The following is a 25,238-nucleotide window of genomic DNA, read 5'->3' on the forward strand; positions in this document are numbered from 1 at the left end:
GGGAGCGGGCCAGCAAGACCGTCCGACCACACAGGGCTGTCCGCGCTGTCCTAGACTGTGCATATCTAACCGTTGCGGACGCAACCATACACCTGCCGTCCAGCACAGACGACGGCGAGCGAGCGTCCAAGGGAGAGGGTCGTTGGCGGAAGTTGGCTTGGATCCATCTCGTCTCGCCTACACGCTGCCAGGGCTTTGTATTGCTCCGTGACCGCTCAGAGACTCCTACTCGACACACACGAACCCCTCCGCACCGCACGACACGATGCGCACCGCTCTTCGCGCAACCCGCGTCGTCAGGGAGAAGCTCTCCGCCGACCCCTGGAAGTACCACGCCGTGGACGAGTCGCCGTTCTGGAAGAAGGTCAGGGAGGCGCTCGTGGTCAACCCGTGAGTCCCCCTGCAGTCTGGGTGCCGGCGAGCGAGGGAGGGTGGATCGCTCCGCCAACTCGGCTCGACTGGGAACAGCGGTGAAGGGGCTTGCGGGGCGTGCTCGGAGCGGGAAGAGCTTGAATGGAGGAGGCTGGCACGCTTCTGGCCCGAAGGAGCTGTGCTGACAACGGCTCTCCTCCTTCCCTCAGCGAGTCGACGACTGGCAACATCCTCGCAAGCCAGTACCGCACGCCCGAGCCTGGCTCGCGACCTGAGAAGTTCACGGTCCCCTCGTCCAAGGCGTCCGATGTCGCCGAGAACCCCTACTTCAAGCGCGACTTCCGACGCAACTACCCCAAGGTGCGTCTCCGTTCGCTCTCACTACGAAGAGCGCTTTGACAGACACGCTTGTTGCGTGCTCTGGCTGACTCGTGCCTTCGTTGCGCTCGACAGACCGAGGTCGTGACCCAGCCCGAACTCGCCAAGCTCCTCATCGCCCAGGGCGGTTTCGAGGCGTGCGCCTCGCTTCCTCTTCTCCATTTCCGAGCCGCTTACAGACGACGCCTTGATATCACAGCCTTCCTCCCGTCTCAGCGCCCGAGGGAACCCAGACGACCGCCATCACCGCCGACTCTCCCGCTCCTTCGCTCGCCTCGCTCTACTCCTCCTCTTCTGCCGTCACCGCGACTGGCTTCCGCCCTCCCAAGCCTCCCGGCCGCAAGTACAAGTGCGTACGAGTCTTGCATAGCTCAGCACGAAAGGGCGGAAGCGCTGACGAGCTTGTCTGACCCTTTCTTCCCTCCTTCCTACTCTTCGCCTCCCGCTCGACCTCTACCTCGCAGATGGGCCGCCGCCAAGGAGCAGGCGCCGTCAGACCCGGATGCTTACTTTCCCTTGATCCTCTTCAACGGCGAGAAGGCGGCACAGACGGCGTGAGGCTCACGGAATTGGACAGGGAGTTGTGCCGCTGGCGGGAGGGAGGGACATGAGATGTTTCGGTAAGCTCGTCACGGCGTCCTGCTGCACACGGCGGACCTAGAAGTATGGCTGCAATCGTGTTTTTTCTCGCGACGTCCTGCCTGCACGCTGCAGGTCTTTCGATGCTCGCCTCCTTCGCCGCCTCGCTCGCTTGCTCTCCACGTTCGCTCATGCGGCAGGTGAATGGATGCGGAAAGCGAGTATGTTTCTTTTCAAGCGAGTTCCGAAGCTATTCCTACACAGCAAGCGAGTCCAAGCGATCCTCCCGTTCGAGCCCCCTTCGCCCGCTCACTTCTCGCCGTAGACGATGTTCTTCTTGCCGGTGAAGATGACGTCCATCGACGACGGGAAGGCGGTCGGCGGTCCCTCGGCGCGGACGTAGGCGGGGCAGAAGTCGTCGGCGGCACTGATGCGGCCGAGCTGGCCAGCGGCACCCTCGGCACGCTTGATGTCCCTCTGCGCGGCCTCGCGGATCAAGCCGGTGACGAGGGTCGAGTTGAGCGACTCGTTGCGGGCTGAGGGAGAAGGAAGGAAGTCAGCGAGACGAGTGAAATGAAAGGCGGACGGCTCGCGACGCACTGTTCGTAAGCGACGAGACCTTCTGGTTGAACGTGTAGCGCGTCATGTCGCGGTTCTCGACGACCTCGTTCGGCTTGGGGAAGTGCTCGGCATCGAGGTTGGCCGAGACGATGTCGACCCAGACGTACTGGTCCTTCTTGACGTGGTGGTCCTTGTTGCCGTCCTTGATGTGCAAGTCGCCCTTGGCGCGGCGAGCGGTGCCGTAGACGGCAGGTTGGAGACGGAGAGCCTCCTCGACGTAGTGCTGCGGAGAGAATCGTGAGCTTGAGCGTGCGAATGCGAAGGAGGTAGAGTCACACACGAGGAGAGTCGCGTCGTCGGCGATGTTGGTGTGCCTCTGCGCGGCTTGCAGCACCTTCTTGAGGTTCTTCTCCTGGTCCGGCTTGAGGTAGAAGTCGAGGACGTTGGCGGCCTCTGCGAGAAGCGGACCGTCAGCAAGCTCTCGATGCGTGGAAGCGACGTCGAGCACTCACGCGAGACGCAGGTGACGAGGCGGACGGCGCCAATGAGGATGACGCCGGCGAGCTCAGCGGCGGGCCTGTCGGTCGAGCGGATGACACGGTGGTAGAACTCGCGCGCCGTGTCCGACATGACGAAGCCCTGGCCGCGGCTGGGCATGATGAGGTTCTTGATGTCGCCGACGAGCTCGCCGAGCTGACCCTGCGGAGGCGGAAGGCGCAAGGGTGAGCGAGTGGATGAGAGAGAGGAGGTCGGACAAGGACGCACGATGAAGCCGCTCGCCTGCATAAGACGGCCTTCGATGATGAGGCGGAGCGTGCGAGCGTTCTTGATGACGCGGTCGCGGAGCTTGAAGCCGACGCTCGGGTCGAAGCTGCGAGGTCGTAGCGAGAGATCAGCGGGTGGAGTGGCGGAGGAAGCAACGACGAGACGCACTTGAGGTAGACGAACGAGTAGATCTCGCTGAGGACCTCGAAGAACTGGGTGGGCGTCCACAGGCCGAGCGCGTTGTGCTTCGTCTTGAGCGGGACGCCGCAAATGTCGGCGATGTACTGCGAGACGACGGGGACGAAGACGTCGCCGACGACGTCGACGCGGAGGTGTTCGCCCTTGCCGTACTTCCACGAACAGCACTCCATCTGCTGCTTGGTCATGTCGCCGATGCGGGTGAGCGCGAGCTGCGCAAAGTTGCTCGGGAAGAAGACGGCGTCGAGCGTCTCGCTGAAGGTCTGCTGCGACGGGCCCTCGGTCGACTCCTCCTCCTTGCCGCTGATCTCGGCGAGGGCGGGTCCGTAGACGTTGTCGAGAGACTGCGGGCGATTGAAAACGTGCCTCGCTCCGTCGTACGTCGTGACCTTGACCCAGTGCGGGGCGTGCGAGGGCTTGGTGAACGAGTAGCGGTCCTCGATGTTGAGCTTCTCGAGGATGCCGCGGGTCGTGTCGGGGTTCGTGAAGGGGAAGAGGGCGTAGACCGAGTCGTAGGTGTAGTGGCCGGGGAACAGGCGGAAGAGGAGCTGACGGCGGGGAGTGCAGTTTAGCGCAATGCGAGCGTGAGAGAAAGGACGCGGAACGCACCTTGCAGATGTGGCCGCCGAAAGCGCCGTTGTCGAGGTCAGGCTGCAAGTCCTGGAAGTGGTAGCTCGTCAAGGTCGCGACGTTGTAGTCGTGCGTGAGCTGCGTCGAGAGGGAGGAAGGTCAAGTCAGCTGGGCGAGGGACAGAGGAAGGACTGAGGACGCACGAAGCGGTCGCCGCGGACGAGGGCGGCGGCGTCGGAGAGGATGGCGCGCGAGATGGTGTATCCAGGAGCGAGACCTGAACCCTCCTGCGACGGCTTGGGCTGCTCGGCCATCAAGCCCGGGTAGAGCTCGAGGTTGTCGACGTGCTTGTAGAGGCGGCGAGCGGTCTCGGCGATGTCCTTGTCCGGGTTCCACTCGGTGAAGTCCGTGTACTCCTTAAGGCCGAGCATGCGGCGGAACTCGTTGAGCGACGCGACCTGCCAGGTGTTCCTCGCCGCGACCATTCCCATCTTGTCGATGACAGCGAAGATATCGGGAATGCCGCGAGCCTTGAAGGCGCCGGCCTTCCAGATCGTGCCGTCGGTGAGCGTCTTGACGATGTCGTCGTCGCGGAAGGGGCCTTCGCCGTCGGGGCCGGTGCGCTTGAGGTTGTTGAAGGTCCAGCGACGAGGGTTCTCGCCGAGTTCGGCGGCGACGCTCTCGTAAGCGGCGCGGAAGTCGCCCGGCGTCATCTGCGGGTGCGAAGGCGAGTATCAACATGCATGTTCGAGAGTGTGAGCGAGAGGACGGAGGTCGGCGACTCGCATTCTCGGGCTTGACCTTCGAGTGCTGGTGCATGAGCCTCCCGAGCCAAGCGGCGTCCTCCTTGCTCGTCGCCATGTGCCAGCGGTAGAGAATGTTGCTGCAAGGCGTATTGAGAAGGAGGTGAGAAGGCGGAGAAGGTCAGTCAAGCTCAACGCCGAAAGGAGAGGAACGACGGCGACGCACAACTCGGCAGAGACGTGGTTGCCAGTACCACGAGGAAGCGGACCCTGGAAAGCCTCCTTGATCTCGCCAGTCGGGACGAGGGACCAGGTCGAGGTCGTGCGGTTGATGGCCAAGATGGCGCGGATGTAGTCCTGGAAGATGACGGCGACAAAGTGCCCGCAGTTGATCATGCGCGCCTTCTGGAAGATGTCCTCGTCCTGCTTGGCCTTGCCGTCCTGGTCGAGCTGATCCCACGGCTGGTAGACGTCGTTCTCGTTGACCTCGACGAGCTTCTTCGCGATCCAATTGTGGTTGCGCGCGAAGACGATGGCGAGGGCGACGGCGGCGGGCGTCATGAGGAAGAGGCGGCGCGAGGCGATCGTGTCAGCGTGAAGGAGGCCGTTCTCGCCGAGGCGAACCTGCTTCTGCTCCGTCTCGTTGTTGCCGTAGATGGGCGCGAGGTCGAGGTACGAGCTCGTCTCGTTGTACGCCGGCTCGTCGTGGTTGGTCTGGAAGATGCTGTGCGTGATGAGGACCGCAAAGCTGAAAAGGAGCGGGCTGATTCCCGACGGGTGCGGCGTGAACTTGTCCTGCTTGAGGAGCGTCTCCCAGACGAGGTCGACGTCGGGCAGGTTGCGCGGGACGGGGTGGATGGGCGGGACGGTCCTCGCGTAAGGCATGTTGGCTTTCCCGACGTCGGGCGAGAAGACGTTGTTGCCCGAGCCATCAGCGGTGCGGTGCTGGTACGGCCCGATGAGCGTCGCCGGTGGCTTCGGGATGTCCATCCAGAGGACGCGGACTGCGTGCAAGGAGAGTGTGGTCAGCGAGTTTCGACTCGAGCGGAGTTGGCGACCGGCTGGACGTACTAAAGGCGTTCTGGAGAACGGGACCGACCGGCGAGTCGGGCGGGAGCGTCGAGAGCAGGACGATGATCTGCATAAAGGAGGAACAGAGGCGAAAGAAGGAGGGGACGATGCAGAAAGAGACGAGCAGGAGGAGGTCAGCGGCTGGCCTTCTCAACCTGAAGGGGAGCCTTGCGTAACAAGCACAGGACGCACCTGCTCGAGAAGCAGCTTGCGGTCATCGAGTGGCTTGACAGACTGCACTCCAGCGCGCAGAATCGTGAGCGCGTCTGCAGCGAGGCAAAGTCGAGGGACATCAGCGCAAGTCCGCGGACCCTCACCGCCTCAACGAGCGGAAGTACGCACCGCGAGCGAGCGTGTCGTCCTTGATCTGCTCGAACAGCGAGTGGAGAGCGTGCTCGCCCTGCTCGAGCGTCGACTGGGCGGCCTGCACGGGCTTGGTCTCCGACAAGGCGAGTTGGGCGATGTGCAGCGTCTGCCGTGCACTCGGACCGTCCGGTCAGCGGCTCGTGCGGTCGCAGGAAGCGCAGAGAGAGGACGACGCACCGTTCCGGCGACCGTCTTGACGTTGTCGATGAGCGATCCGACGAGTCCCTTCTGAGGAGGCGAAGGGTGCGCGACGTCCTCCTGCTGCCTGCCCCAGTGCGAGGGTGCGGTAGGCGGGTTGACCATGGCTGCGAATTTGATCTGCTAGGTCGACGGGAGGGGAAAGTGAGATGAAGGAGGGAGAGAGAGAGGAGAAGACGGATCAGCGTGACGAGAGGCCTCGTCGACTCCTCTCGCTCGGGCCCTGCATATATCGACCAGGACGTCTCGGAAATACAACAAATGCGCTTCACTGAACCCTGTACACGCGCTAGAAGTCCCCGTGGTAGTGCCCGAGCCCCGTCGCACGAGTTCGAGTCGTCTCGTTGCCCGCCTTGGCGTCGAACCAGCTCGACTGCCCTTTCCCGAGCTCGATGGTTACGACTGCAGCAACTGAAGATCAGCGCGAGCTGGCGAGAAGCCTGGAGGAGCTGTAGAGCGCGAGCGGACGCACCGTCGAGGTTCAACCGCATGTTCTCCGCAACGTGCAAGCCAATATCAATATTCTCGACGTTTCCCGTCAGCCCAGTCGAGTTGTAGCTGCGCAAGTAGGGGCGTAAGCACTGCAGGGAAGCCGAGGACAAGGAAGGGTCCGCACCCGTACGCATAAAGATTCACGTCTACGCCCGAATGCCCTGCCGTCGACCAGCCCAGCTGAGCTCGACGCGATATCTGCGAAGGTAGACTTGTCAGCATACCGTTAGAGCGCTCGTTGGAAGGACAAGCGGAAGAACTGGGAAGAAGGAGCCGCTCACCGCATCCGCTAATGCCCGATTCGCTCCGTACGCATCCTGCCTCATCTTCCACACGGCATCGACCTCCCACTCCGCCGCGTCGACGATCCCCAACCCCTTCTCGAAGAGCTCGCTGATGACCCAGTCGCGGGTTGCCGCGGGGTAGCGAGAGGCGAAGAGCGAGCCGAGGTAGGCGGAGGAGTGGGTCGCGTTGACGAGGGCGTCGGGGTACCTGGGGGTGCGGAAAACCGTTCTCATCAGTTCCATAGCTGCCGGGTGAGCCGGGAAAGCGCGACGCACCATAGATACTCGGGATAAGCTTCTCCCAGCTGTCTACCCAATGCCAAGCCGCCCGTCTCGTGGTCGCTGACCGAAATGAGCATCGTCGGCGTGCCCTGCTCAATCTGCGCGTCCACCCAGTCCTTGATGTACTGCACCGTCTGCTGGTAGGCGAGCATGTCGGAGAGGTGGGCGACTGGGTCGTTGTTGTGGCTGTCACGAGTCGAGAGGTGTCAGGCTGCGAGCGATCAGTTCGGCACAGACTGAGGAAGTCGACGCACGCAGCCATGTCTATCCGGCTTCCTTCGATCATCAGGAAGAAGCCCTTCTTATCGGCTGCCTTGCGCGAGAGGTAGCGAAGGGCGTGAGTAGCCCTGCAAGGTGGAGACGGTTGTTATTTGGGAGATCGTGCTTAACTGATGATGCGGAACGCACATTTCCTTCAGGCTCGGCTGCTCGTCGGCAAGTGCTGTGATCCGCTGCCGGTCGACCTCGTACTCCATGTGCTGCAGGCAATCCTGTCTCAATAACAAGGGCCTCGAGAGCATGATCTGGGAACGCACATCGCTCGCGAAGAGCCCGAGCACCGGCTCGTCCACACTGTCCTCGTCCTTGTACGCCCGCAATGCCGCCATCCCGTCAATCACCCTCACGCCCTTCGCCTTCGCCGCTCCAAGCATATCCTTTCCATCCGTTCGACAGCTCCCATCCGTCCCGTTCGGCAAAAAGAAGCACTTTCCACCGCCGAACGCAAAATCCACCCTCAAACCCTTCGAAGCCGACCCATCTTCTCCAACAAGGAACTCGGCGATCTCAGACTCGAGGTCTCGGTCGGGTACGTGTGCGTAGAAGGAGGCGGGAGTGGCGTGCGTGATGCGGGATGTCGCGACGAGGCCGGTCATATAGCCCTGTCGTTTGGCGGCTTCGAGGATGGTGCCGCAGGGTTGGAGAGAGGGGGTGACGCCGATAGCGCCGTTGTAGGTCTTGACGCCGCAGGAGAAGGCGGTAGCGCCAGCGGCCGAGTCTGCGGAAGAACAGGAAGTCACGAGGTGTTCGAACGGTTGAAGCGAGAGGGAGCGAACCGGTGACGAGCGAATTCGAAGAGCGGGTCTGTCCATCCATGCTTGTGAGCTGCTGTAGCCGACCAAGGAAAGCGGGAAGCACGCACTCTGGAAGACCCGACGAGTATCTCGTCCAGAGGCAACACTCCACGCATCGACCCTCTCCCTCGATAGCCGTCCTCGAGGCCGGTCCATGACGACTCATTCAGCAGCGAGCGGGTAAAGTCGGAGGAGGACGAGTTTGTCGACGCCAGGTACTGTGCGAACGAGCGAGCCATCGTTTCCGAAGCGGGTCCTGCGAGAGACGGAAAGTCAGCGTTCGTTCACTCGTTCAGCCCGCTCTCAGATAAACACACCCATGCCGTCAGAGATCATTAGGATCACCTGGATCCTGTGCTGGTCGCCAAACTGAGTACCGAGGGAGAGAACCCATGTCGAGAGGAAAGCAAAGCCGAGAAGGGCGAGCAGGCCGGGTATGACTATCCTCAGCCGTCGAGGGCGTTGCTTCGGCCTCGTTCTCGCGTCTAGCACCTCCTGGCGAGTTGGTATGCGGACAGCGAGGCGGTCTCGGCGGCGAGGGAGAGCCTTCTCCTCCTCACTGAGGACACCGGGCGGGTAGCGGATTGGCTCGTCTTCGCCAGCATCGTGTCCTGCACCTCTGCGGTCGATGAGCGAGGCTGTATCGGACGACGAAGAGTGTGTTTCCTGTGAGATGTGGGGGTTCGAGCGATGAGGATGAGAGAACGGGGACGAGCGAACGAAGGGATGCGCACCTCGTCCAGGACGAAGTGTCTGGGAGATGCAGACCTGCTCATCGTCTCAGCATAGCAGCTCGAGCCCGTGGTGGAACGAGACGACTGTCCTCAACCCTCTTCCTCACGGCTTGAGCTCCGCAAATTCACTTCGCTCGCGCTGAGACCGTGCTGATCCTGCTCGTGCCTCACCCCGTCGGCAGAGAACTCTTGACGTCCAACCAATACACGCCCTGACCTTTGCACGCCCGCCTTCTCCCATCCTCCCCAGATTCCCCTCCTCTCTTCGGATGCAGTTTCTTGCGCGGCATGGAAGCGCTGGCCAATTGACTTGTTACGAATGGCGGATTAGCGTGCCACTTGCTGCGGTTACCACCACCAACCCTCTCGACTCGAGCGTCACTTTTCCCGACTTAGGCGGAGCGTCGTGCTCGTGCACGTTCAGTCTGCGATCGGCGAACGGCTTTGAGGCCCTTTGGACTGCCCAGACGTCTGGACCGTCGCTCGCAACAGACGCCTTATCTAGCGCCGAATTCTACTGGACGACAGAGGACGGACAGAACGGCGCTCTCATCTCTTCGGTTGTCGGACAGATACGTCAGGAGTGGCCGAACGAAACCAGCCAGTCACTTTCTTTGACTGTCCTGTGGGCGGAGTTGGAACACGCTGCAGCCGTCAGTGATGGGCAGTTTATCAGCCCGACGCACTCGTTCTTTCTCCTCCGGCTCCGATTCACCTCGGTCGCTACCCTGGGACTAGCGGCACCTGGACGACGTCAGAACACAGGTGCAATGAGTGCGCAAGATGAGTTTAGGCTGGAAAGACTTGCCGGTAAGCACAGAATCAGCCCCTGTGCTCGTCAGTAACTTTGCTTACTCTGTTCTTGCCCGCAGATATGCAGACCTCGCCTCTCTCCCACGACGTGCGACTCTGCATCTCGACAACCGGAAGCAGCGCACAGTATCTTTGGACCGACTCGCGCACGCTGTCGCACTTCTCGGCCTACTTCCGCGACCTCTTTCCGTCCGGCTTCAACGACGCAAACAAGCGAACGCTTGCTGAACACTCATGCGAGACGGTCAAGGTCGAAGCGGATGACAATGTCGACGCTTCAGACGATTCAGACGCTGAGGACGCCGAGATGACCGAAGCAGAAGACACGACGGAGACGAGCCTTCCGCCCGACTGGCGTTTCTACAGCATCAGCATCCCCGGCTTCTCCCGTCGGACGTGGCGCGTCGTGCTCCTCTGGATGTCGACGTCAAACTGCCTCTTCGCGCCTCTCAAGTCTTCGCCCAGTTCCACGACCACCGAGTCCACCAATTCCTCTATGCTGGCGGCTTCTCCAAAATCCGTCTACCGCCTCGCACACTACCTGCGTATCCCGCCCCTTGCCGCACTCGCTCTTACCGAACTGGAGCGACAACTCTCGCCTTCTATCGCCGCCATCGAGCTCTTCGCAAGCGCCACGGTCGAGTTCGACGAGATTCGCGAGGTTGTCGTCGCCTACACCATCAAGCACTGGGACGGGGTAGTCAAGACGAGCGAGTACAAGGACGCGATGGACAAGTGCCGGCGAGGCGAACTGGCACTCTCGGGACCGCTCCCGGCGGCGCTCCTCCCTTACCTTCTGCGACCGGCTTGACGGACATCATGCTCTCTCCCTTTCGTCCACACTCAGGGGTGCAACGATTCTTTGGCTTCCGAGATTGGAGCGAGAGAGAGAGAGAGAGCCCATCCTTCTTGAGCAACACACTACTCGGTTGCTCAAGCTGGGCGAGAACTCAGAAATGCTCAAGCTCAGTCAAGAACTCAGAAAGGGCAGAGAACACCGGGGGTCCCCTTGCGTCCCGACGTCCGACCTGACGCCGGTCATTCACTGCGGTTCGAGTTCCGCTTCTCCTCCTTGCTCCTCCGCCTGTGAGCGTTCCGAGGCTATCCGGCTGCTCTCCGGTGGCTTCAGCGCCTAGCACCCATCGTCCGCCCGTCCCACGCACGCCACGCACCCAGAGGCGCATTCTTGGTCTTCTCCTCATCTCCTCCCCTCCGCGAGTGATCTCCAGGCTAGCCAGGATGCTCGCGCGGACGGCAGCTGTTCTAGATACGATCGACGGCTTTGGCATTACGCTGGCGCGCGCGGTCTGTCGCGCCCTCACCCTGTCTCTTTTCTTCGGGTTCTCCCCATCTCCCGAATCAGTCACAGATGCGGCAGAGCCTGAGTTTCCCGACCTCGACTGGCTGCCCCTTGACCCTGACCTACTGTTACCCATCGTCGGCGCTGTAGAACCCGACTTCCTGCTTCCTCAGCCTAGCTTTGCTCGAAGAACGGGCGCGGTGCTGGGCGGAGGGGCAGGAGACTTGGTCTGGAAGGTGGTATATGACGATACTACCCTGGTTGTCAAGGGCGGGCCGGGCATCACCAAAGCGGAAGCGGAGATGACGATATTTGTGCGGACGCGAACGTCGATCCCCGTTCCGCAGGTGCGTCTTCCGTTTGCCTTAACGCTGATCCACCTCCCTAGCTCACCAGCGCGCGCGTGCGCAGGTCTATGGCGTCGTGCACGAGGGCGACTCAACCTACATCTACTTCGAGTTTGTCGCCGGCGTATCCTTGACTTTGGCAGTACAACGCTTGAGCGAGCCTGCCGTCTTCTCCGTCTACAAGCAGCTTAGGCAGATGCTGGACGAGTTACATGCCATCGTCGCGCCTCCCGGCACCGTCATCGGCAGTCTCGACGGGAGCAATACCTTCGCCTTCACCATTCGTCAGGGAAACGACTCTCCCCGCGCCTTCGGCGACCTTACCTCGTCCGCCACACTCGCCGACTACTTCAAGGAGACATATCTCGCATTGCCGGACACGACTCATGAGGCTTGGGCTGCCATCGAAGCTCATCTGGGCCGCTCTTCGCCTCTCGTACTCGTCCACGGCGATCTCTGGCCCTCGAACATCCTCGTCTCCGTCGACGACCTCGACAACCCCTTTGTTGCTGCCATCATCGATTGGGAGAACGGCGGTTTCTATTCCGAATGGGTCGAGTTTCCTCCAGTCGCGCGACGGTCGCTTGGAGGGAGATGCGACGCTACCGACCGACTGTTGCAGGTCGTCGCGGGAAAGGAAAACGTCGAGTCGTTCAACAAGGAGGACTACCGCTGGGCAACGGACGTATACGGAGAATTCTGAGCGCCTTTCCTTTCTCTACGCTACGCTCGACCGCGAGGTTGTCGTCGCCTTCGTACCCGTCGCAATCGACATCTCTGAGCTCTGTTGTGTTGATCCATGTGTAGTCAGAGGTGTGTCCCTGTGCATACCGCTGTCGACGAAGCCCTCTTCAAGAGTCCGTGAATGACAGGATTCTCGCTTTCACGCTGCGTCTCGCTCTTGCGCCCATCTTCTGAACCCTGTAGCTCTCCTGCAAACAACGAGTTCCGCCTCTCCGCAGGCCTCAGAAGTGCCGCACTTCGGCAGGAAACACACCGAGGACTCGTCTCCTCGAGTTGCGAAGGCCAACCCTCGTGACGTCGCTTCCTCTTGTCCGTTCCGCGGCTGTTCTCTTTCTTTCTCTCTCCATTCACTCGCAAACGTCGAACAACAGCACAATGTCGAGCACCGGAACGGGAACTGGCACGCACGGCACCCAGAGTGCGTCCTCCCTCTCCTCCTTTCCCCGGTCCTTCGCGGGTCCTGCTCACACCCCTTGTCCCGCAGGCGCCGTCCCCGACCCGAACCGCAACTTCGAGATGGACGCCTCGTCCAAGTACGCCGAGTGGGAGCAGCGAGGACAGGGAACGCTGGGACAGAACCCTCACGAGTCGGTGTCGAAGCCGTCGGCGCTCGACAAGGGGTTGGGCAAGGTCAACGAGGGCGTCGGAAAGGCTCTTGGCGATCCCGAATTGAAGGCGCAGGGTGCGTAGTCGAGCCCATGTCCGACCCTTCACGTTGTGCTGACCTGTTTTCTCGACTTCAGGTCTTCGCGAGCAAGGCAAGGCCAACGAGGTCGACATCCAGGGCTTGCAGACGGAGTCGGGTGGAGGCGCTTCCTACGCCAACCGGGTGCCGAACAACTGAGCTTCGAGGGCTGCCTTCTACATAGAAGTAACGCAATCCAAGCAGTACCAAGTCGCAGGCTCAGCGGTCTCGTTCTGCTTCTCCTACCACACTGCTCGAGCGTCGAAGCGTACTGTTTGCAACATGAGACTGCGAGACGACCAAGACGGAAACCAAACGACGCCTGTACACGAACCCTGCTCCGCCGCTCTAAAACCCGAAGCGCAACTCCTGCCTGCTGAAGACCGGTGGCCGCCAGACGAGTTTCGACGGCTCGATGCGCCGCCGCACCTTGGCCCTGACGCGCTCGTGCTGCTCGAGGACGGCGGGCGAGACGACGAGGTGATGCTGGCCCTTGTAGAACTTGAGAAGGCGTAGAACCTGGCAGCTGCGGACGACGACGACGCTGTGTCAGCTAGAGAGAGCCTGCGTGGGGAGAGAGATGGGCACGCACGTCGCAAAGACGTCGTTCGTCGTGATGGCTGTTCGGTTCGCGATCTCGTCGATCGAGATGTCGTCCTTTGTGTTGATGAGCAGCTCAACGATCGTCTCGGCCCAGTACGCGCGGTACGAGAGCAAGCCGAGGTCGGACAAGGGCTTCTCGGGTGACCCGAGGCGCTGCTCCTTCTTGCTCAACTCGTACGAAAACTCGATAAGGAGCTTGCCGTAACCCATGCGCTGGTACTGCGGCAGCGTGAGGATACACGCGACGTTGTAGGCCTCGGCCGACTCCTTTTCCTTCGAGAAGTAGCCGACCAGGTGGACGCCGTACTCGTCGCGGACGCACATCACGTAGAAGAGGAACGGATCGACGTCGTAGTAGAGCGTCTTGTGGTCGAGGAAAGCCTTGGACAGGAGGCAGAGGTTGCGGCACCACGTCTTTTGCTTGCGGCCGTCGATCTCGAAGAACGAGATGTCCTCGTGGCGGTAGATCTCGTTGCCGGGCGGGTGCTGGAGCGTGCACTTGTGTCGATGCCGCTCGATCTGCTTCTCGGACGCGTAGAACGAGAGGCAGAACTCGCAGACGTAGAGGACGGGCGTGTGCGCATATTCGACCGGGTAGGGCGAGAAGTACCACGCCTCGACGAGGTGCTTGCCGATCTGGATCCGGTCGAGGTTCTTGACGCGCGAAATCTCCGACTGCGACTGCGTCATCGAGCCTTGTGTGCGCAGCTTCTCGATCTCGCGCGCCTTGGAGAACGTGGGGATGTTGCCGTCCTCCGAGCCGTCTGTCGCGCCGTCTGCTTGCGTCGAAGCGTCGTCGCCCGTCTGCGCATCCGCCATCGCCGCATCGCCGTCTAAGTTCAGCTCACCGTCCGCATCCTCGTCCTCGCCGTCCGCATCTTCGTCTCCGTCCATCGCCTTCCGCTTGTTCGTCACGCTCTGCTCGTGCGCCGCCTTGATCGCCGCTTTTCGCAAGACGTTTCCGGCGTCGATAGCCTTCTTGGTCTCGGCCGCTGAACCGCTAATGGAGGAAGGAGCGGGCGAGGGAGAAGCGGGAGGGACAAGGGAAGTTTCGCGACTGTTCTTGCGGGTCGAGCCGGGTGCGGGTGCAGGCGGTGCGGGAGGTAAGGGCCATTCAACTTCGCGCGAGAGGAGAATGCGGGACGCAGCGACCCATTCGTCGAGACGCTGCGAGCGAGAGCCAGGTCAGTCTGCGAGACGAAGGCGATTTGGGGAAACGGAACCGCTTGCGCACCTTGTTGAACTCGACGTAATGGCAGTAGTACTCGAGCCTGTCTCCTTCCTGTCTCCGCTTCTCCTCTTCCTCCTCTTCCTTGCGCTTCAGCTCCGCCTCTGCTTCCGCACCCTCATTCTGGGCCGCCTTCAGCCGCGCCTTCCGCTCTTTCCGCTCCGCCCGCCCCAACTTCCTCTCCCTGATCGACAAGATCTCGGCCTTGCGAACCTCGAGCTCGTCAGGCTTGTCGGGGTGGATAGGTCGCTGGACGAAGACCTTGCATCCGGTGACGATCTGCGAGAGGGTGAGGGTGTTGGGCGGGGAAATGATAGGTTTGGGAGGTGGATCAGTCGACCTGCAGGCATGCTCGCGAGGTCAGCGATGCGAGTTGGTGCGATTTGAGTGCTGGAGCTGATGAAACTCACGGAGGAGCGGTGGGAGCGCCCATGGCCTCGCGCGCGCGTCTCGCTGGTCTCAATAGGCGCAGAAAAGAGCAGCGAGCACAGCGAGAGCAAGAACGAGCCTGTCTGAGCGAGAGAGCGAGCGGTGGCGAGGTGTAAGCAGCAGCAATACAAACTGGCGACGCAATACAAAGCGGTTTGTATTCAACAGCACTTTCGCTCCTGCCGCACGCTCGACCACCGCTGGACGAGTGCCAGACATGCTCAGGACACGCTCAGCGACTCTGCCGTCCCCGTCGAGCTGGGTACTCGCTCGCGTCAGCTGTCCTCGCTCGTCGCCGAATCTTTCTCTCCCTCCTCGTACTCGCACCTTCACCACGACCACCCTCGTTGCGGGCAAGTCCGGCTCGTCCGCACGGTGGCTACAGCGACAACAGCACGATCCTTATGTGCGAAGTCGCGCGTCAGGACCGCTCGACGCGCCGGCAGCCTTCGTCTCGCGCTCGGCGTTCAAGTTGCTCGACCTTCACAAGGCCAGGCGAGGGAGCCTGCCGCTGTTGCGACCTGACATGGTCGTCGTAGATCTCGGTGCAGCGCCAGGCGGGTGGATCCAGGCGGCAGACTCGGTCTTGCAGGGCAGCGGGACCATCGTCGGCGTCGACTTGCTCAAGCTGCAGCATGGCGTGGGAGCGGCCGAAGGGGTGCAGTTCGTCCAGGGCGATTTTCTTGATCCAAAGGTGCAGGCTCGCCTGAAGGAGGCGCTGCTGGACATGTCGGGCGACAGTGAGTCTTCGGAAGGTTCCCTTCCCTTCGAACTGGTTGTGCTGACACGATGTGCATCGCAGCCAAGGTCGATCTCGTTTTGAGCGACATGATGGCCAACACGAGCGGCAACAACACACGCGACGGCGCCCTCTCGCTCGAACTGTGCGAAGCCGCACTCGCCTTCGCCGTCCAGCACCTCTCGCCCATCCGCCGCGCGACCAAAGTCGTCACTCCATCCGGTCGACCTACCGCCGCCGAAGGCTCCAAGTCGCTCCCGATCCAGTTCATCGTCAAGCACTTTGCGTCCGAGTCGACCGAGGCGTTCCGCAAAGAACTCGCGCGCTACTTCCGCCAGGTCAAGTGGGTCAAGCCGCCGAGCAGCAGGAAAGACAGCAGAGAAGGCTTCTTCGTATGCGCCGGTTTCAAGGGCAAGCAAAGCGCGGAAACCGAACCAGCGGAACAGGCGCCGGCGCAGGACGACCTCGAATCGTCCGTCTTCTTCTAGACTGGTGAGTCCGCCGACTGAACGCTCAGGATGAAGGAGGGACGGCAGCACGGACGAATCATCGTATCACCAACCTCCGAGTGATCCTTGATCGGATCGGGCTGAACTGCACACTCACACGTGCTAGGTTCTGAGCGCCACGTCCCTCCGCTTTGCGCTCTGAGACGCTTGAGCTTGCGATGCGAATGGCTAACGCTCACGCCTGTGCGCCCCGCAGATCCCGATCGCCTCTCTGGCCTTGCATTTCCTCGTAAGTTCGGCTCCGCCTCTTGTTCTTGCGCGCAAGGCCCCAAGCTCAACGCCGCACAGACGATGTCTATCTTAACAATCCAACGCTGAGCTCCTCGTTCGCGCAAGGCCGTCTGACGGACGCCTCTCGTTCGAAGACGTGTGGAAATGCAGCTCTCGCTGTTATGACTGATGTGCTTCAGACTATGCGGATTTTCGGACCCAGCGCTGACGCAAACTGTCTTGACAGGCTTCTTGGACTCCCGGCGACTGGCTCTCTTGGCTTACGACCTCGACGACCGACGACCGTTCTTCCGCTCACCCCGCTTCCTCCTTCCTTCGCTTGTCCTGCCGCCTCCGGCATCCAACAAAACACAACTTGCTACACTCCAGCTGCGAGCGCGCGCAACGCTTGGTGCGGCGCCGCTTGGCAGGCTGGAAGACGCTGCGCTGTCCTGTTGCTCGTGCTCGTCCGTCTCGAGTGTCCTCCGTTCGCACTCGGCTCGCGCGCATTCGGCCTCACTGCTGTCCCCGGCCTGAACGCACTGCATACGCCGGTCGGAAGGGACGAGAAGCGGTCTGCAATTGGAACGACAGGTATTTACGGACGACTTGAAAGGGTATCGTGCGAGAACGAGAGCGGTATCTATCCGGACAGTAAGCTGCTGTGCGAGCGCTGTGCGTGGGAGATGATGCGTGCGAGGGTCGAGAGAGGGATGTCTAGGCAGCCTGCCGTTGCTGCTGTGGCCGCAACATGGCCTGCGCCGCCTTCTTCAGCGCCTTCTTGAGTTTGTCGTCGCTGAGCTTGATGTGCGCGATGGCCGGGAACAGCAACGCGGGCTCGAAGGCGGTCGGCGGCGGCGCGAGGAGGTGATTGAGGACGGCGTCGCGTGAGGGGAAAGTGAGGCGGTCGTCGAGGTGCGAGAGGTCGAGGAGGGCGAGAGGGATACGGTACCGCATCTTCGAGTCAAAGAGGAGGACGTCCATCAGGCGGACGACGGTCGTGTGCGGCAGGATGGTGAGAAAGAAGGTTGGGAGCCAGAAGGGGAGGTAGTCGCGAGCGGAGACGCCGAGCTCGTTCTGTGAGGAAGAGCTGTCAGCAAAGTTGCTGAGAGAACCATTAAGAGCGCCGCTCACCAGTCGCTTCGCAACCTTGGGTTCTTCCGCCTCGAAGAGACAGTCGAACGCAAGCACGTCCAGCCGGAGCTGCTCGACGCCCGTTGGGAAGTGATGCCGGAAAGAGTAGTTCTTGACGAGCGAGATGAGGGTGCCGAAAGCCGTCTCTGCTGGCATCTGCGAGAGGAGAAGCGCGACGACGCTGGCAAGACCGCGATAGTAGCCGAATTGTCGATCGAAGCGGAGGAAGGCCTGCGTGAGCAACGGTCAGCTCGAGGGTCACATGGGACACGAAGGATGCGGCGCACCCGCAGGATTGACACGAGGTCTTCGCGACCTGCCGAACCTTCGCCAAACTGCGGAAGGTCCAGCACCTCCTGCATGTCCTCCTCGATAGCCGGAGGAAGCGGGAAGGGCGGTTGCGCGAGGGACTGCAGGTACTCGTGTCAATCTTCCGCACAGCGTACGAGACTTGGAGGACCGACGTACCTGATACAAACCCGGCGCAAGTTCCGCCTGCGCATCTGCGAGAAAAGCCCACGCTTTGCCCCTCACGCTGCTCGGGATGCCACTCTGCGCGAGCGCCTTGACCTTCTTGCTCTTCCGCGCTTGCGCCACCGTCATCGTCGACATGACCTGCAGCCATTTGGCCTCTTTCGCGCGGTAGTCGTCGAGAGCGGCGCGACCGCCGTCTTCGACCGAGGCGGGAGTAGGCGGCGAGAAGTGCGAGAGCGAGGCAACTGAGCGAGCGTGTGAGGCGGTCATGTACGGCGTGGTGGAAGCAGACGAGGGAGGGTATGGCGCGGTGACAGAGTGAGGCGGCGAAAGGGGACGGCGCGGCGTCGCAAAGTCGCTCACGACCGAGGACGACATGCTTGGCCGAGGCGAGTCGAATGAGGCGCTGTTTGCGACGGGTTCCTCCTCGTCCTTCGCAAGCAAGGCGGCGAGGGGCTTGACGACCTCGAACTCGCTCTTCCCAATCGCAATCGTTTCCTCCTCGAAATCCCGGTTCGAGATGCCCGTGCTGTAGTCGACCTTGCGTTCTGATGACGAGGCAGGCGAGGCGGGAGAGGAGGAAGTGCCGAACGGATCGCTCATCTTGCGGATCGGCATAGCCGGCATCTGCGGTCGTCCGCTCGGCATCACTGGCGATGCGAGCGACGTTGTGGACGAGTTGGAGTGGCGACCCATGGCAGGTGAGGACTTTGTGCGGTGCACACCCTTGCGCAGCTTCTTCGGTGTCGTGTCGGCAGCGCGGGAACTCGAAGCTCGCTCATTCCCCTCGTCGACGGACGGCGGGACAGGGCTCGATGCGGCGGACGTGAAGGTGTTGGGCGAAGAGGCAGCGGACGAGGAGGGCACCGGGCTGAGGACGTACTGCGAGTCGCTGTCGAGCGAGATGTCGTGGTCGCGGGGAGCGGTGTACGTCCGCACAGCCGACGGCGTCGCCTGCAGAATCTGGACTTGCGGAGGCGGAGCGGCCATCGAGATGGGAGAAGCGACGAAGACATCGGTCGTCTCATGCGGCATGACCTGCTCGACAGGCGAAGCATCGTCGTGGCTCCTCCAGAGCGGCGGCGAAATCGGCAAGTTCTGCGTGCGGAGAGCAGGGACGACAGGCTGGCTGATTTGCAAACCCTTGACCGACTTTCGACGAAGGTGCTGAGGCGACTCGATCGGGGATGGGGAACGAGGGACCACAGGCGTCGTGCCGGTTATGGCCGCAGCCGCATCGACGAGCTCGCGTGGAGGCGTGAAGTACGCCTGGAAGAGGCGGCGGGATGCATCGAGGTCGTCGCGGAGGCCCGCTGCATCGAGGACCGGAACGCCGCTGCAACGAATCTGCGGCTCTGACTGCCGTCGTGGCGAGACTGGAGGGCGATCTGGCAGGTCCTGTATTGGCCTTACCGGCGACGAGTCGTAAGGAAGCGTGAGAGAACCGCTGCGACTCGAGCGTACGCTGGCTGGCGCAGGGGAGTCGGCTGGCGACACGCGTGGGAAGATTTCGGATAGGCGCGGAACGTTGACGAGGCTGTCGACAGAAGACAAGGTCGACTCTGCCGGGGGGTGTGCCGGTCGCGGCGCTGTCGAAGGCTCGGCGCCAGTCGACTGACCGCCCAGGATTCGCGACCTCAGCTGCGTCGCCGCGCCGAAGGTCCGCAAAGCGGGCTCAACCTCTGACTCTTCAGTCTCGGGAGCGAACTCGCCCGCGAGCTCCTCAACCTCCTGACTGCTGCGCCTCGCCAGCCCGACCGAAGGCATCGCAGCCTGACCCGTCCCTCCCGCACCGCCCGCCAGGCTGCCCATACTCGGCACCCTCGAATAGCGATACGAATCGAAGATGAAAGCCAAAGTCGGGTCGTCTCCAGGTGTCCCTGGCACGCTCCCGCCTGAACTGCCGTCTGATGACTTCTCCCGTCGGGCGTAGTAGTCGCCTGCTGAGAGGACGGAAGCGGGGAGGGTTGAGGTGATCGAGCTGTTTGGCGAGAAGGAAAAGGCGGATTGAGGGTCGGCGGAGGGGACAGGCAGAGGCATGCCGGATGTCGAGAGGACGTGAGAGGGCGTTGGGCGAAGGTCTTCGGTGGAGAGAGGGACAGTTGACGAGGAGTCAGGAGTAGGCGCGTCGTACGGCACACCACCGAACAGTGCGTTCGACGCCGAAGGAAGCGGGAACGCATCAAGTGGAAAAGACTCGGCCGTCGGCGTAGGCCCGTCCGTGTAGTCTTTTCCAGGCGTACCGTATGCATCGAGATAAGCGCTGGTATCCGCCTTTCCCATCGCCTCGCCTCCTGCCCAACTTTGCCCCCCTGCATCCTCCGGCGTGAACGGCGCAACCCGCCGAACGCCAGCATAACCATGACCGCTCGCTGACGACGCAGAGTCGTCAAAGTCGCGGTCGCGGTCCGCGAGGTCGGAGTAAGGTGAAGCGACGAGCGAAGGTGTGCGGTTCGTGCTGTCGGAATCGCTCGAGGGCGCGGGAGAGGCGGCGGCTGGACGGTAGAGCGGGAAGGGCGAGGTGCGTGGAAGGATGGGGGACGGAGCGGGGACGAAGGCGGCAAGTCGACGAGGTTCGGTAGATGCGAGGACTTCTGCTCAGCACGATAAAGCGTCAGACTCGCTGTCAGTGAATCGGGGCGGACACTCGTGCGCACCCTGCTCATTCGCTGACACTCTACGAGGTCGAGGCGGAGGCGCAACGCGAGAAAGCCCACCGCTATCAACCGCGATGCCAAGTCCAGCAGCATCCGCCCTTCGCCTGCTTCGCAGATCCACGCACTCCCGGCCCAACTCGCTCGCCTGATCCGACAGGATCTCGAGTGCGGGGACGGGCTTTCGATGCTGCTTGCGCGGCGAGGTGAGCGAGCTGGAAGACGAGGTCGAATCGATGCTGTCGGAGCGGGCGATTGCGGGCTTGAAGGCGGAAGGCACGGGGGTCGGAATCACGGGGGAGGAATCAGCGGGTAAAGGAGGGAGCGCGGGCGACGCTGCGCCGATCTCGGGCGTGACAGGCGGGAGGGGATTGGCGCGAGAGGCGGAAGCTGAGCGAGTCGAGATGACCGGCCGCTTCAGCTTGGCTTGCTGCATGACGACTTCCGCGCCGGTAAAGAGGCCGACGACGCCTTCGCAATAGCCCTGTATCAAGTCCTGTCAGCCGTGCGCTGTGAGGCCTGTGAAAGAGGACGCACAAGGTAGGCTCCCCTGCCGAGATCCATGAGGACCGTGATCGTGTCGCCTTCGAGGAACATCAAGTCCCGCACGCCATCCTCCGAAGCCTTGTCAACCTTGGCGACCGCCTTTCCAATACCACCCTTCACGGCGAACCTGACCCATCTCTGCAGTTCGAGCGGCGCGAGAGGGAATGACGGTGTGGTCGCAAGCGGCTTCGGTTCGGGCGTATTTGGATGGTGCAGTCGTTGCGTCTCCATGGACGCTCGTGCTGGCGGGTTGAGCGACGCGAAAGAGGCGGAGGGACCGCTCTCAGATGATGGACTCGCGAACGAAGCCGAGACGGAAGAGGCGGCTGCGGGCGGCCAAATAAGCAGTGGGTGGACTCGTGGCGGTGTGCAGATGGTGTGCGTGGCTCAGGTCGGTCGTCGGCGTGTCTGGCGGAGGCGTGCGAGGGTGCAGTCGGCCGAATTGAGCGATGAGAACGAGGAGAGGAAGGGGGGTGTAAACGAGTGTGGGATCGCGTCTGCGTGACTGGTTCGAGCGAGAGGGGAGAAGGAGAAGGCTGCCGAGCTGGACTGGACTAGCCAGACTCGCCCAGCGGATGCGAGGGGACGAGGAGAAGACCGTTGGCGAGAGAGAAGCTTCTCCTGCTCTTGTCACACGCTTCGTTCGGGCTTAAGTAAATAGCGAAGTGCTACAAGGCAGTCTACTGAGTCACTGCAGCGCGCTACACAACACTTGCCCGCTTGCTCCTCCTCCTCGCTTCACCTTTCTGATCCTCGTCGACTGTGCGCGTCTCGACGCGATGGGCGTTCACAGAGCAGAGTCTCCTTCTCTTCCTAATGAAGGAGAGGCACTGGTCGCTTTCTCGCGTGTCGACAAGGTTTCCGCTGCGTCGAGCAGGGCGAGGCGAGGGAGTCGACGAGGAGGAGGAGGAGGAGAGGGTGGTCGTCGACGTTGACGCCCTCGATCCGCTCGAGCGTGCATTTGCGACGTCCCTTTCCCACAAGCGAGGTCGGCCAGGACGCGCGCACACAGCTATCGGAACCAGACGCTCGCCCTCGCACTCCTCCTCGACCTTCTCAACGCGCCCTCGTCGATGCGATAACTTACGCTCGAATGCCACGAAACTGATGCGCTAGGTGTACAAACTGCCCATCCTCAAGTGCTGGACCGGAAGAAAATGACCTCGACCTTCTTGCGCGCCCGCTCGACGACGTCCGGCGGGACAACATGCCCGACTCCCTCCGTCTTCCTCCCCTTCGTCCGACCCGCCGACTCTCCATCGGTCCTTCTCCACACCTCCTGAATCTCCCTCGTCGCCCTCGCAGCCCAACTATCCGCGACCCGTCGATCCGGCACCACACTCCCCTCTGGCGGCGTCGCAAGCAAGAAGCGATTCTGCTTGTCCGAGTACAGGGCGGGCGAGTCGAGCTCTTCTTGCGTCGGAATGTAGTGCTCTTCGCATACGACTGCGCCCTTGCCTTTCGCGTGAATGTCGTTCGGGTCGGAGACGGACGAGATCTTGGCGAGGCAGTCGACGAGGTCGCGTTGTTGGTAGTCTGCACGCGTTCAAGTCGTCAGCTGCATATCTTCCCAGCGAAGTCGATAGTGCACGCACGAGCGATCGACAACGGCTCGACAGGAAGCTTGCGCGTCTCGTACAATCCGCCTTCCTGCAAGACCGTGCCCTGACTGTCCTTGATCGCAGTCGACACGCCGTTGAAGGTGACCGCGCCGGTCGCAAAGACCTCGCAGGCGTGAGGTCCTGCAAAGCCGACAGCAGGCGCGTCGGAGAAGGCAGTATGGATGAGGGTCTGCCGCGAAGTTGGGTCAGCTTGACTCTGCTAGCGATAGACGACAGACATACCTTCTGCAACAGCCGCTTCTCTCGCAGCGCCGCCGTTCCCTGCTTCAACACATCTCGCTGCGTGTGCGTCTCGAGCACTCCCTTGCCCTTCGCCAGTTCCCGCACGCCTTGGTTCCGGAAGTTAAGCTCGGGAAGCGGGATGCAAGCTGCGTCGGCGAGTGCGGGCGAGGAGAGGAGGTCGTGGAGCGGGTATTGCCAGGTGGAGAGTGCGTTGTCGGCTGCAGTGGCGTCGGCGTCCTCCTTCGGTCCGTCGGCGCCTGTGGCGGAGTAAGGCGCTTCCGGAAGGACGGGAGAGGTGACGGAGAGGAACTCGTCGACGTCGAGGACGGCGAGCCAGTCGGTTGTCGAGCTGTAGCGGTTCGCGCAGTGCTCGAGCATGGCGTCATAGAAGTCGCGAGCGCTCTTCCGGTCTGCGGCCGCAGAATCCGTCAGTAAGCTGTGCTGACTCGGTCAGAGTCTCGCCACTTACCGCCGAACTTCATCCAGTGTAGCTTGACCGCCCCTTGATCGATCCACCTCTCCAACCCAGCGATCCTCTCGGCCCTAATCTCGCCCTTCTCGTCCAGCCCGTCCGGTCCGGCGTTCGTCGTGCCAACGCGCGCCTTGAGCTCCTCGACAGTCGGGCTCAGCTCGCCACTGCCGCTTTCTTCCGTCATCCGGTCCGCGAGAGCGTCGATTTCGGCTGCACCGAAAGCGCCGGGATGGGAGGTGTCGTAGAGAGCGAACTGCTCGACGCCGAGGAGGCGGTGGTAGAGGAGGAACTCGTGGAGGAAGCGCTACGTAGGAAAAGGTCAGAGGGTTTACTCGTGCAAGGAGGAGAAGCGAAACGCACGTTCTCGTTCGGAATCATGGCGCAGACTGTCACGTTGTACCGCTCCTGGTCCTTCGTGGCAACCTTTGGCGCGGGCTTCTTGCCAGCCTGGAACGAGTCCTCCACATTCGGGTCGAAGACGAGTGGCGCCGTCGAACTCGGTCGTCCGGCTTGAGTAAAGTCGAACGAAGCGAAGCGGCGGACGAGATGGTGGTTCAGCAATCCGGCAGGTCTGGCGGCTTTGGCGGGAGGTGGTTGAGCCTGCGGAAGCTGGATGTCGTCCTTCTCGGCGTCGATCGGTTCCTTCGCCTGCTCAGCCTCAACCGCCGCCTGCTGCGCCTTCCTGAAACGCTGATCCCAGCCCTTCCCTCCCCATTGGTCGCCTGCCGCCGCCTTTGGTGCAGCGGCCGCATCTGCGTCAGCTGGAGCAGCAGCAGCGCGACCCGCTCCTCCAGCCTGCAACAGCGGTCCCGGTCCCTTCTTCTTCGGCGGAACAGCCGCTCCTCGCCCGACTCCTGCACCCCTCGGCGCCGCATCGAGCTCGTCGTCATCGACCATTTTGACGCCCGCGGGAACACGCAGGCCCGCCTTCTGACCGAAAGGCCGCGCCGCTCGTGCGCCGTCGATATTCGCCACCCGCACGCCCTTCGCTTCTTCCCGCTCCTTCGCCTCGGCGACTGCGACGCGCTCGTCGTACTCTTTCAGCTTCTCCCGCTGCCGCGCTCGTCGCGCTTCAGCGAGTTTCAGCTCCTCCTCGTAGTTGCCCTCCTGCGCGGCGCCAACCGGGTTCGGCGGGACGACCGGTCTTCGCTGCTGCTGTTGCTGTACAGGCGCTGCTCGAGGCGGAGGAGGCTGTTGTTGAGCAGGCGGAGGCGGGGGAGGCGGTCGTTGTGCAGCGCCGCGAAGTCGTTCCATCCCCTGTCGTCTGGGCGGCCGCTCCCCTTCCTTGGGCGCCCACTCTCTCGCCCCTCCCTCCTGCGCCTTCTGCGCCCAATACTGCTGCGCCAAAGCCGCAGCAGCAGCCTTGTCCTTCGTCCTGGCCTTCCGCTTCTCTCCCTCAGGCGAGTCCTGCCCGTGCGCCGACCGCCACTTGTTGCGCTCGCGGTCGAGGTCGAATTTGCGGAGGACGCGGTCCGAGTCGGACTCGGGGAGGATGAGCGGGAGGAAGTGGTAGATGGCGATGAGGGAGGCGACGAGGACCGCTAGCTTGACCGGCGCGCGGAAGGCGCGTATGGGTCGTAGCATAGCGCTGTGCGAGACTGCTCGTCAGAAGGCGAGCCGTCGGCAGGCGTTGTCGCGACGAACGAGAGGTGTGAAGGTGCGGAGGTGGGGGAGGAGGAAAGACGGCTGCACAAGCGCGACGAGGGTGACTGTGGGTGTGCGCAGTACTGGCAAGCCTGTAGCACGTCGTCTGCTGCCTTCAGTCGACCAGCGCAAGAGCAAAGAGCGAGGAGGCGGGACGAGGGAGACCAGACGGGCAACTTCTCTTGGAGACTCAGTCG

The 25,238-nt window shown here is 62.3% G+C and overlaps 10 protein-coding genes across 10 annotated transcripts; 5 read left to right on the forward strand and 5 right to left on the reverse strand.

Annotated features, from left to right (window-relative positions):
• Nucleotides 1-265: 265 nt before the first annotated feature.
• Nucleotides 266-1,308, forward strand: RHTO_04436 (NADH-ubiquinone oxidoreductase 21 kDa subunit; the record flags this gene model as incomplete). The annotated part of the gene is made up of 5 exons (XM_016418102.1): nt 266-390; nt 582-732; nt 826-887; nt 950-1,099; nt 1,215-1,308. The coding sequence occupies 5 exons, from the start codon at nt 266-268 to the stop codon at nt 1,306-1,308; spliced, it is 582 nt and encodes a 193-aa protein (XP_016270554.1).
• A 330-nt stretch (nt 1,309-1,638) lies between these two features.
• On the reverse strand, nt 1,639-5,906 carry RHTO_04437 (prostaglandin-endoperoxide synthase 2; the record flags this gene model as incomplete). Its single annotated transcript, XM_016418103.1, has 14 exons — nt 1,639-1,865; nt 1,930-2,173; nt 2,231-2,343; nt 2,403-2,589; nt 2,656-2,761; nt 2,824-3,401; nt 3,463-3,561; nt 3,627-4,136; nt 4,225-4,306; nt 4,393-5,170; nt 5,238-5,304; nt 5,430-5,503; nt 5,580-5,709; nt 5,781-5,906. 14 exons carry the CDS (start codon nt 5,904-5,906, stop codon nt 1,639-1,641), a joined length of 3,321 nt encoding a protein of 1,106 aa, XP_016270555.1.
• A 184-nt stretch (nt 5,907-6,090) lies between these two features.
• Nucleotides 6,091-8,708, reverse strand: RHTO_04438 (alkaline phosphatase; the record flags this gene model as incomplete). Its single annotated transcript, XM_016418104.1, has 12 exons — nt 6,091-6,203; nt 6,274-6,359; nt 6,418-6,491; nt 6,575-6,785; nt 6,854-7,045; nt 7,114-7,206; nt 7,268-7,338; nt 7,396-7,856; nt 7,915-7,942; nt 8,001-8,188; nt 8,250-8,598; nt 8,667-8,708. 12 exons carry the CDS (start codon nt 8,706-8,708, stop codon nt 6,091-6,093), a joined length of 1,908 nt encoding a protein of 635 aa, XP_016270556.1.
• Nucleotides 8,709-8,935: 227 nt separating this feature from the next.
• RHTO_04439 (uncharacterized protein) lies at nt 8,936-10,290 on the forward strand (the record flags this gene model as incomplete). The annotated part of the gene is made up of 2 exons (XM_016418105.1): nt 8,936-9,440; nt 9,539-10,290. 2 exons carry the CDS (start codon nt 8,936-8,938, stop codon nt 10,288-10,290), a joined length of 1,257 nt encoding a protein of 418 aa, XP_016270557.1.
• A 428-nt stretch (nt 10,291-10,718) lies between these two features.
• Nucleotides 10,719-11,829, forward strand: RHTO_04440 (serine/threonine protein kinase; the record flags this gene model as incomplete). Its single annotated transcript, XM_016418106.1, has 2 exons — nt 10,719-11,126; nt 11,191-11,829. The coding sequence occupies 2 exons, from the start codon at nt 10,719-10,721 to the stop codon at nt 11,827-11,829; spliced, it is 1,047 nt and encodes a 348-aa protein (XP_016270558.1).
• Nucleotides 11,830-12,245: 416 nt separating this feature from the next.
• On the forward strand, nt 12,246-12,714 carry RHTO_04441 (uncharacterized protein; the record flags this gene model as incomplete). Its single annotated transcript, XM_016418107.1, has 3 exons — nt 12,246-12,288; nt 12,355-12,552; nt 12,614-12,714. 3 exons carry the CDS (start codon nt 12,246-12,248, stop codon nt 12,712-12,714), a joined length of 342 nt encoding a protein of 113 aa, XP_016270559.1.
• Nucleotides 12,715-12,903: 189 nt separating this feature from the next.
• RHTO_04442 (histone acetyltransferase Esa1) lies at nt 12,904-14,819 on the reverse strand (the record flags this gene model as incomplete). The annotated part of the gene is made up of 4 exons (XM_016418108.1): nt 12,904-13,081; nt 13,148-14,325; nt 14,393-14,726; nt 14,797-14,819. 4 exons carry the CDS (start codon nt 14,817-14,819, stop codon nt 12,904-12,906), a joined length of 1,713 nt encoding a protein of 570 aa, XP_016270560.1.
• A 213-nt stretch (nt 14,820-15,032) lies between these two features.
• On the forward strand, nt 15,033-16,042 carry RHTO_04443 (ribosomal RNA assembly protein mis3; the record flags this gene model as incomplete). Its single annotated transcript, XM_016418109.1, has 2 exons — nt 15,033-15,555; nt 15,618-16,042. 2 exons carry the CDS (start codon nt 15,033-15,035, stop codon nt 16,040-16,042), a joined length of 948 nt encoding a protein of 315 aa, XP_016270561.1.
• Nucleotides 16,043-16,990: 948 nt separating this feature from the next.
• Nucleotides 16,991-21,312, reverse strand: RHTO_04444 (TBC domain protein, Rab GTPase activator; the record flags this gene model as incomplete). Its single annotated transcript, XM_016418110.1, has 6 exons — nt 16,991-17,350; nt 17,408-17,638; nt 17,695-17,817; nt 17,876-20,475; nt 20,539-21,019; nt 21,073-21,312. 6 exons carry the CDS (start codon nt 21,310-21,312, stop codon nt 16,991-16,993), a joined length of 4,035 nt encoding a protein of 1,344 aa, XP_016270562.1.
• Nucleotides 21,313-22,216: 904 nt separating this feature from the next.
• Nucleotides 22,217-24,981, reverse strand: RHTO_04445 (uncharacterized protein; the record flags this gene model as incomplete). Its single annotated transcript, XM_016418111.1, has 5 exons — nt 22,217-22,617; nt 22,677-22,872; nt 22,926-23,335; nt 23,395-23,701; nt 23,758-24,981. 5 exons carry the CDS (start codon nt 24,979-24,981, stop codon nt 22,217-22,219), a joined length of 2,538 nt encoding a protein of 845 aa, XP_016270563.1.
• Between the last annotated feature and the right edge of the window lie 257 nt (nt 24,982-25,238).

This window comes from Rhodotorula toruloides (genome assembly GCF_000320785.1).
Source record: "Rhodotorula toruloides NP11 unplaced genomic scaffold Scaffold28, whole genome shotgun sequence".
Lineage (NCBI taxonomy): Eukaryota > Fungi > Basidiomycota > Microbotryomycetes > Sporidiobolales > Sporidiobolaceae > Rhodotorula > Rhodotorula toruloides.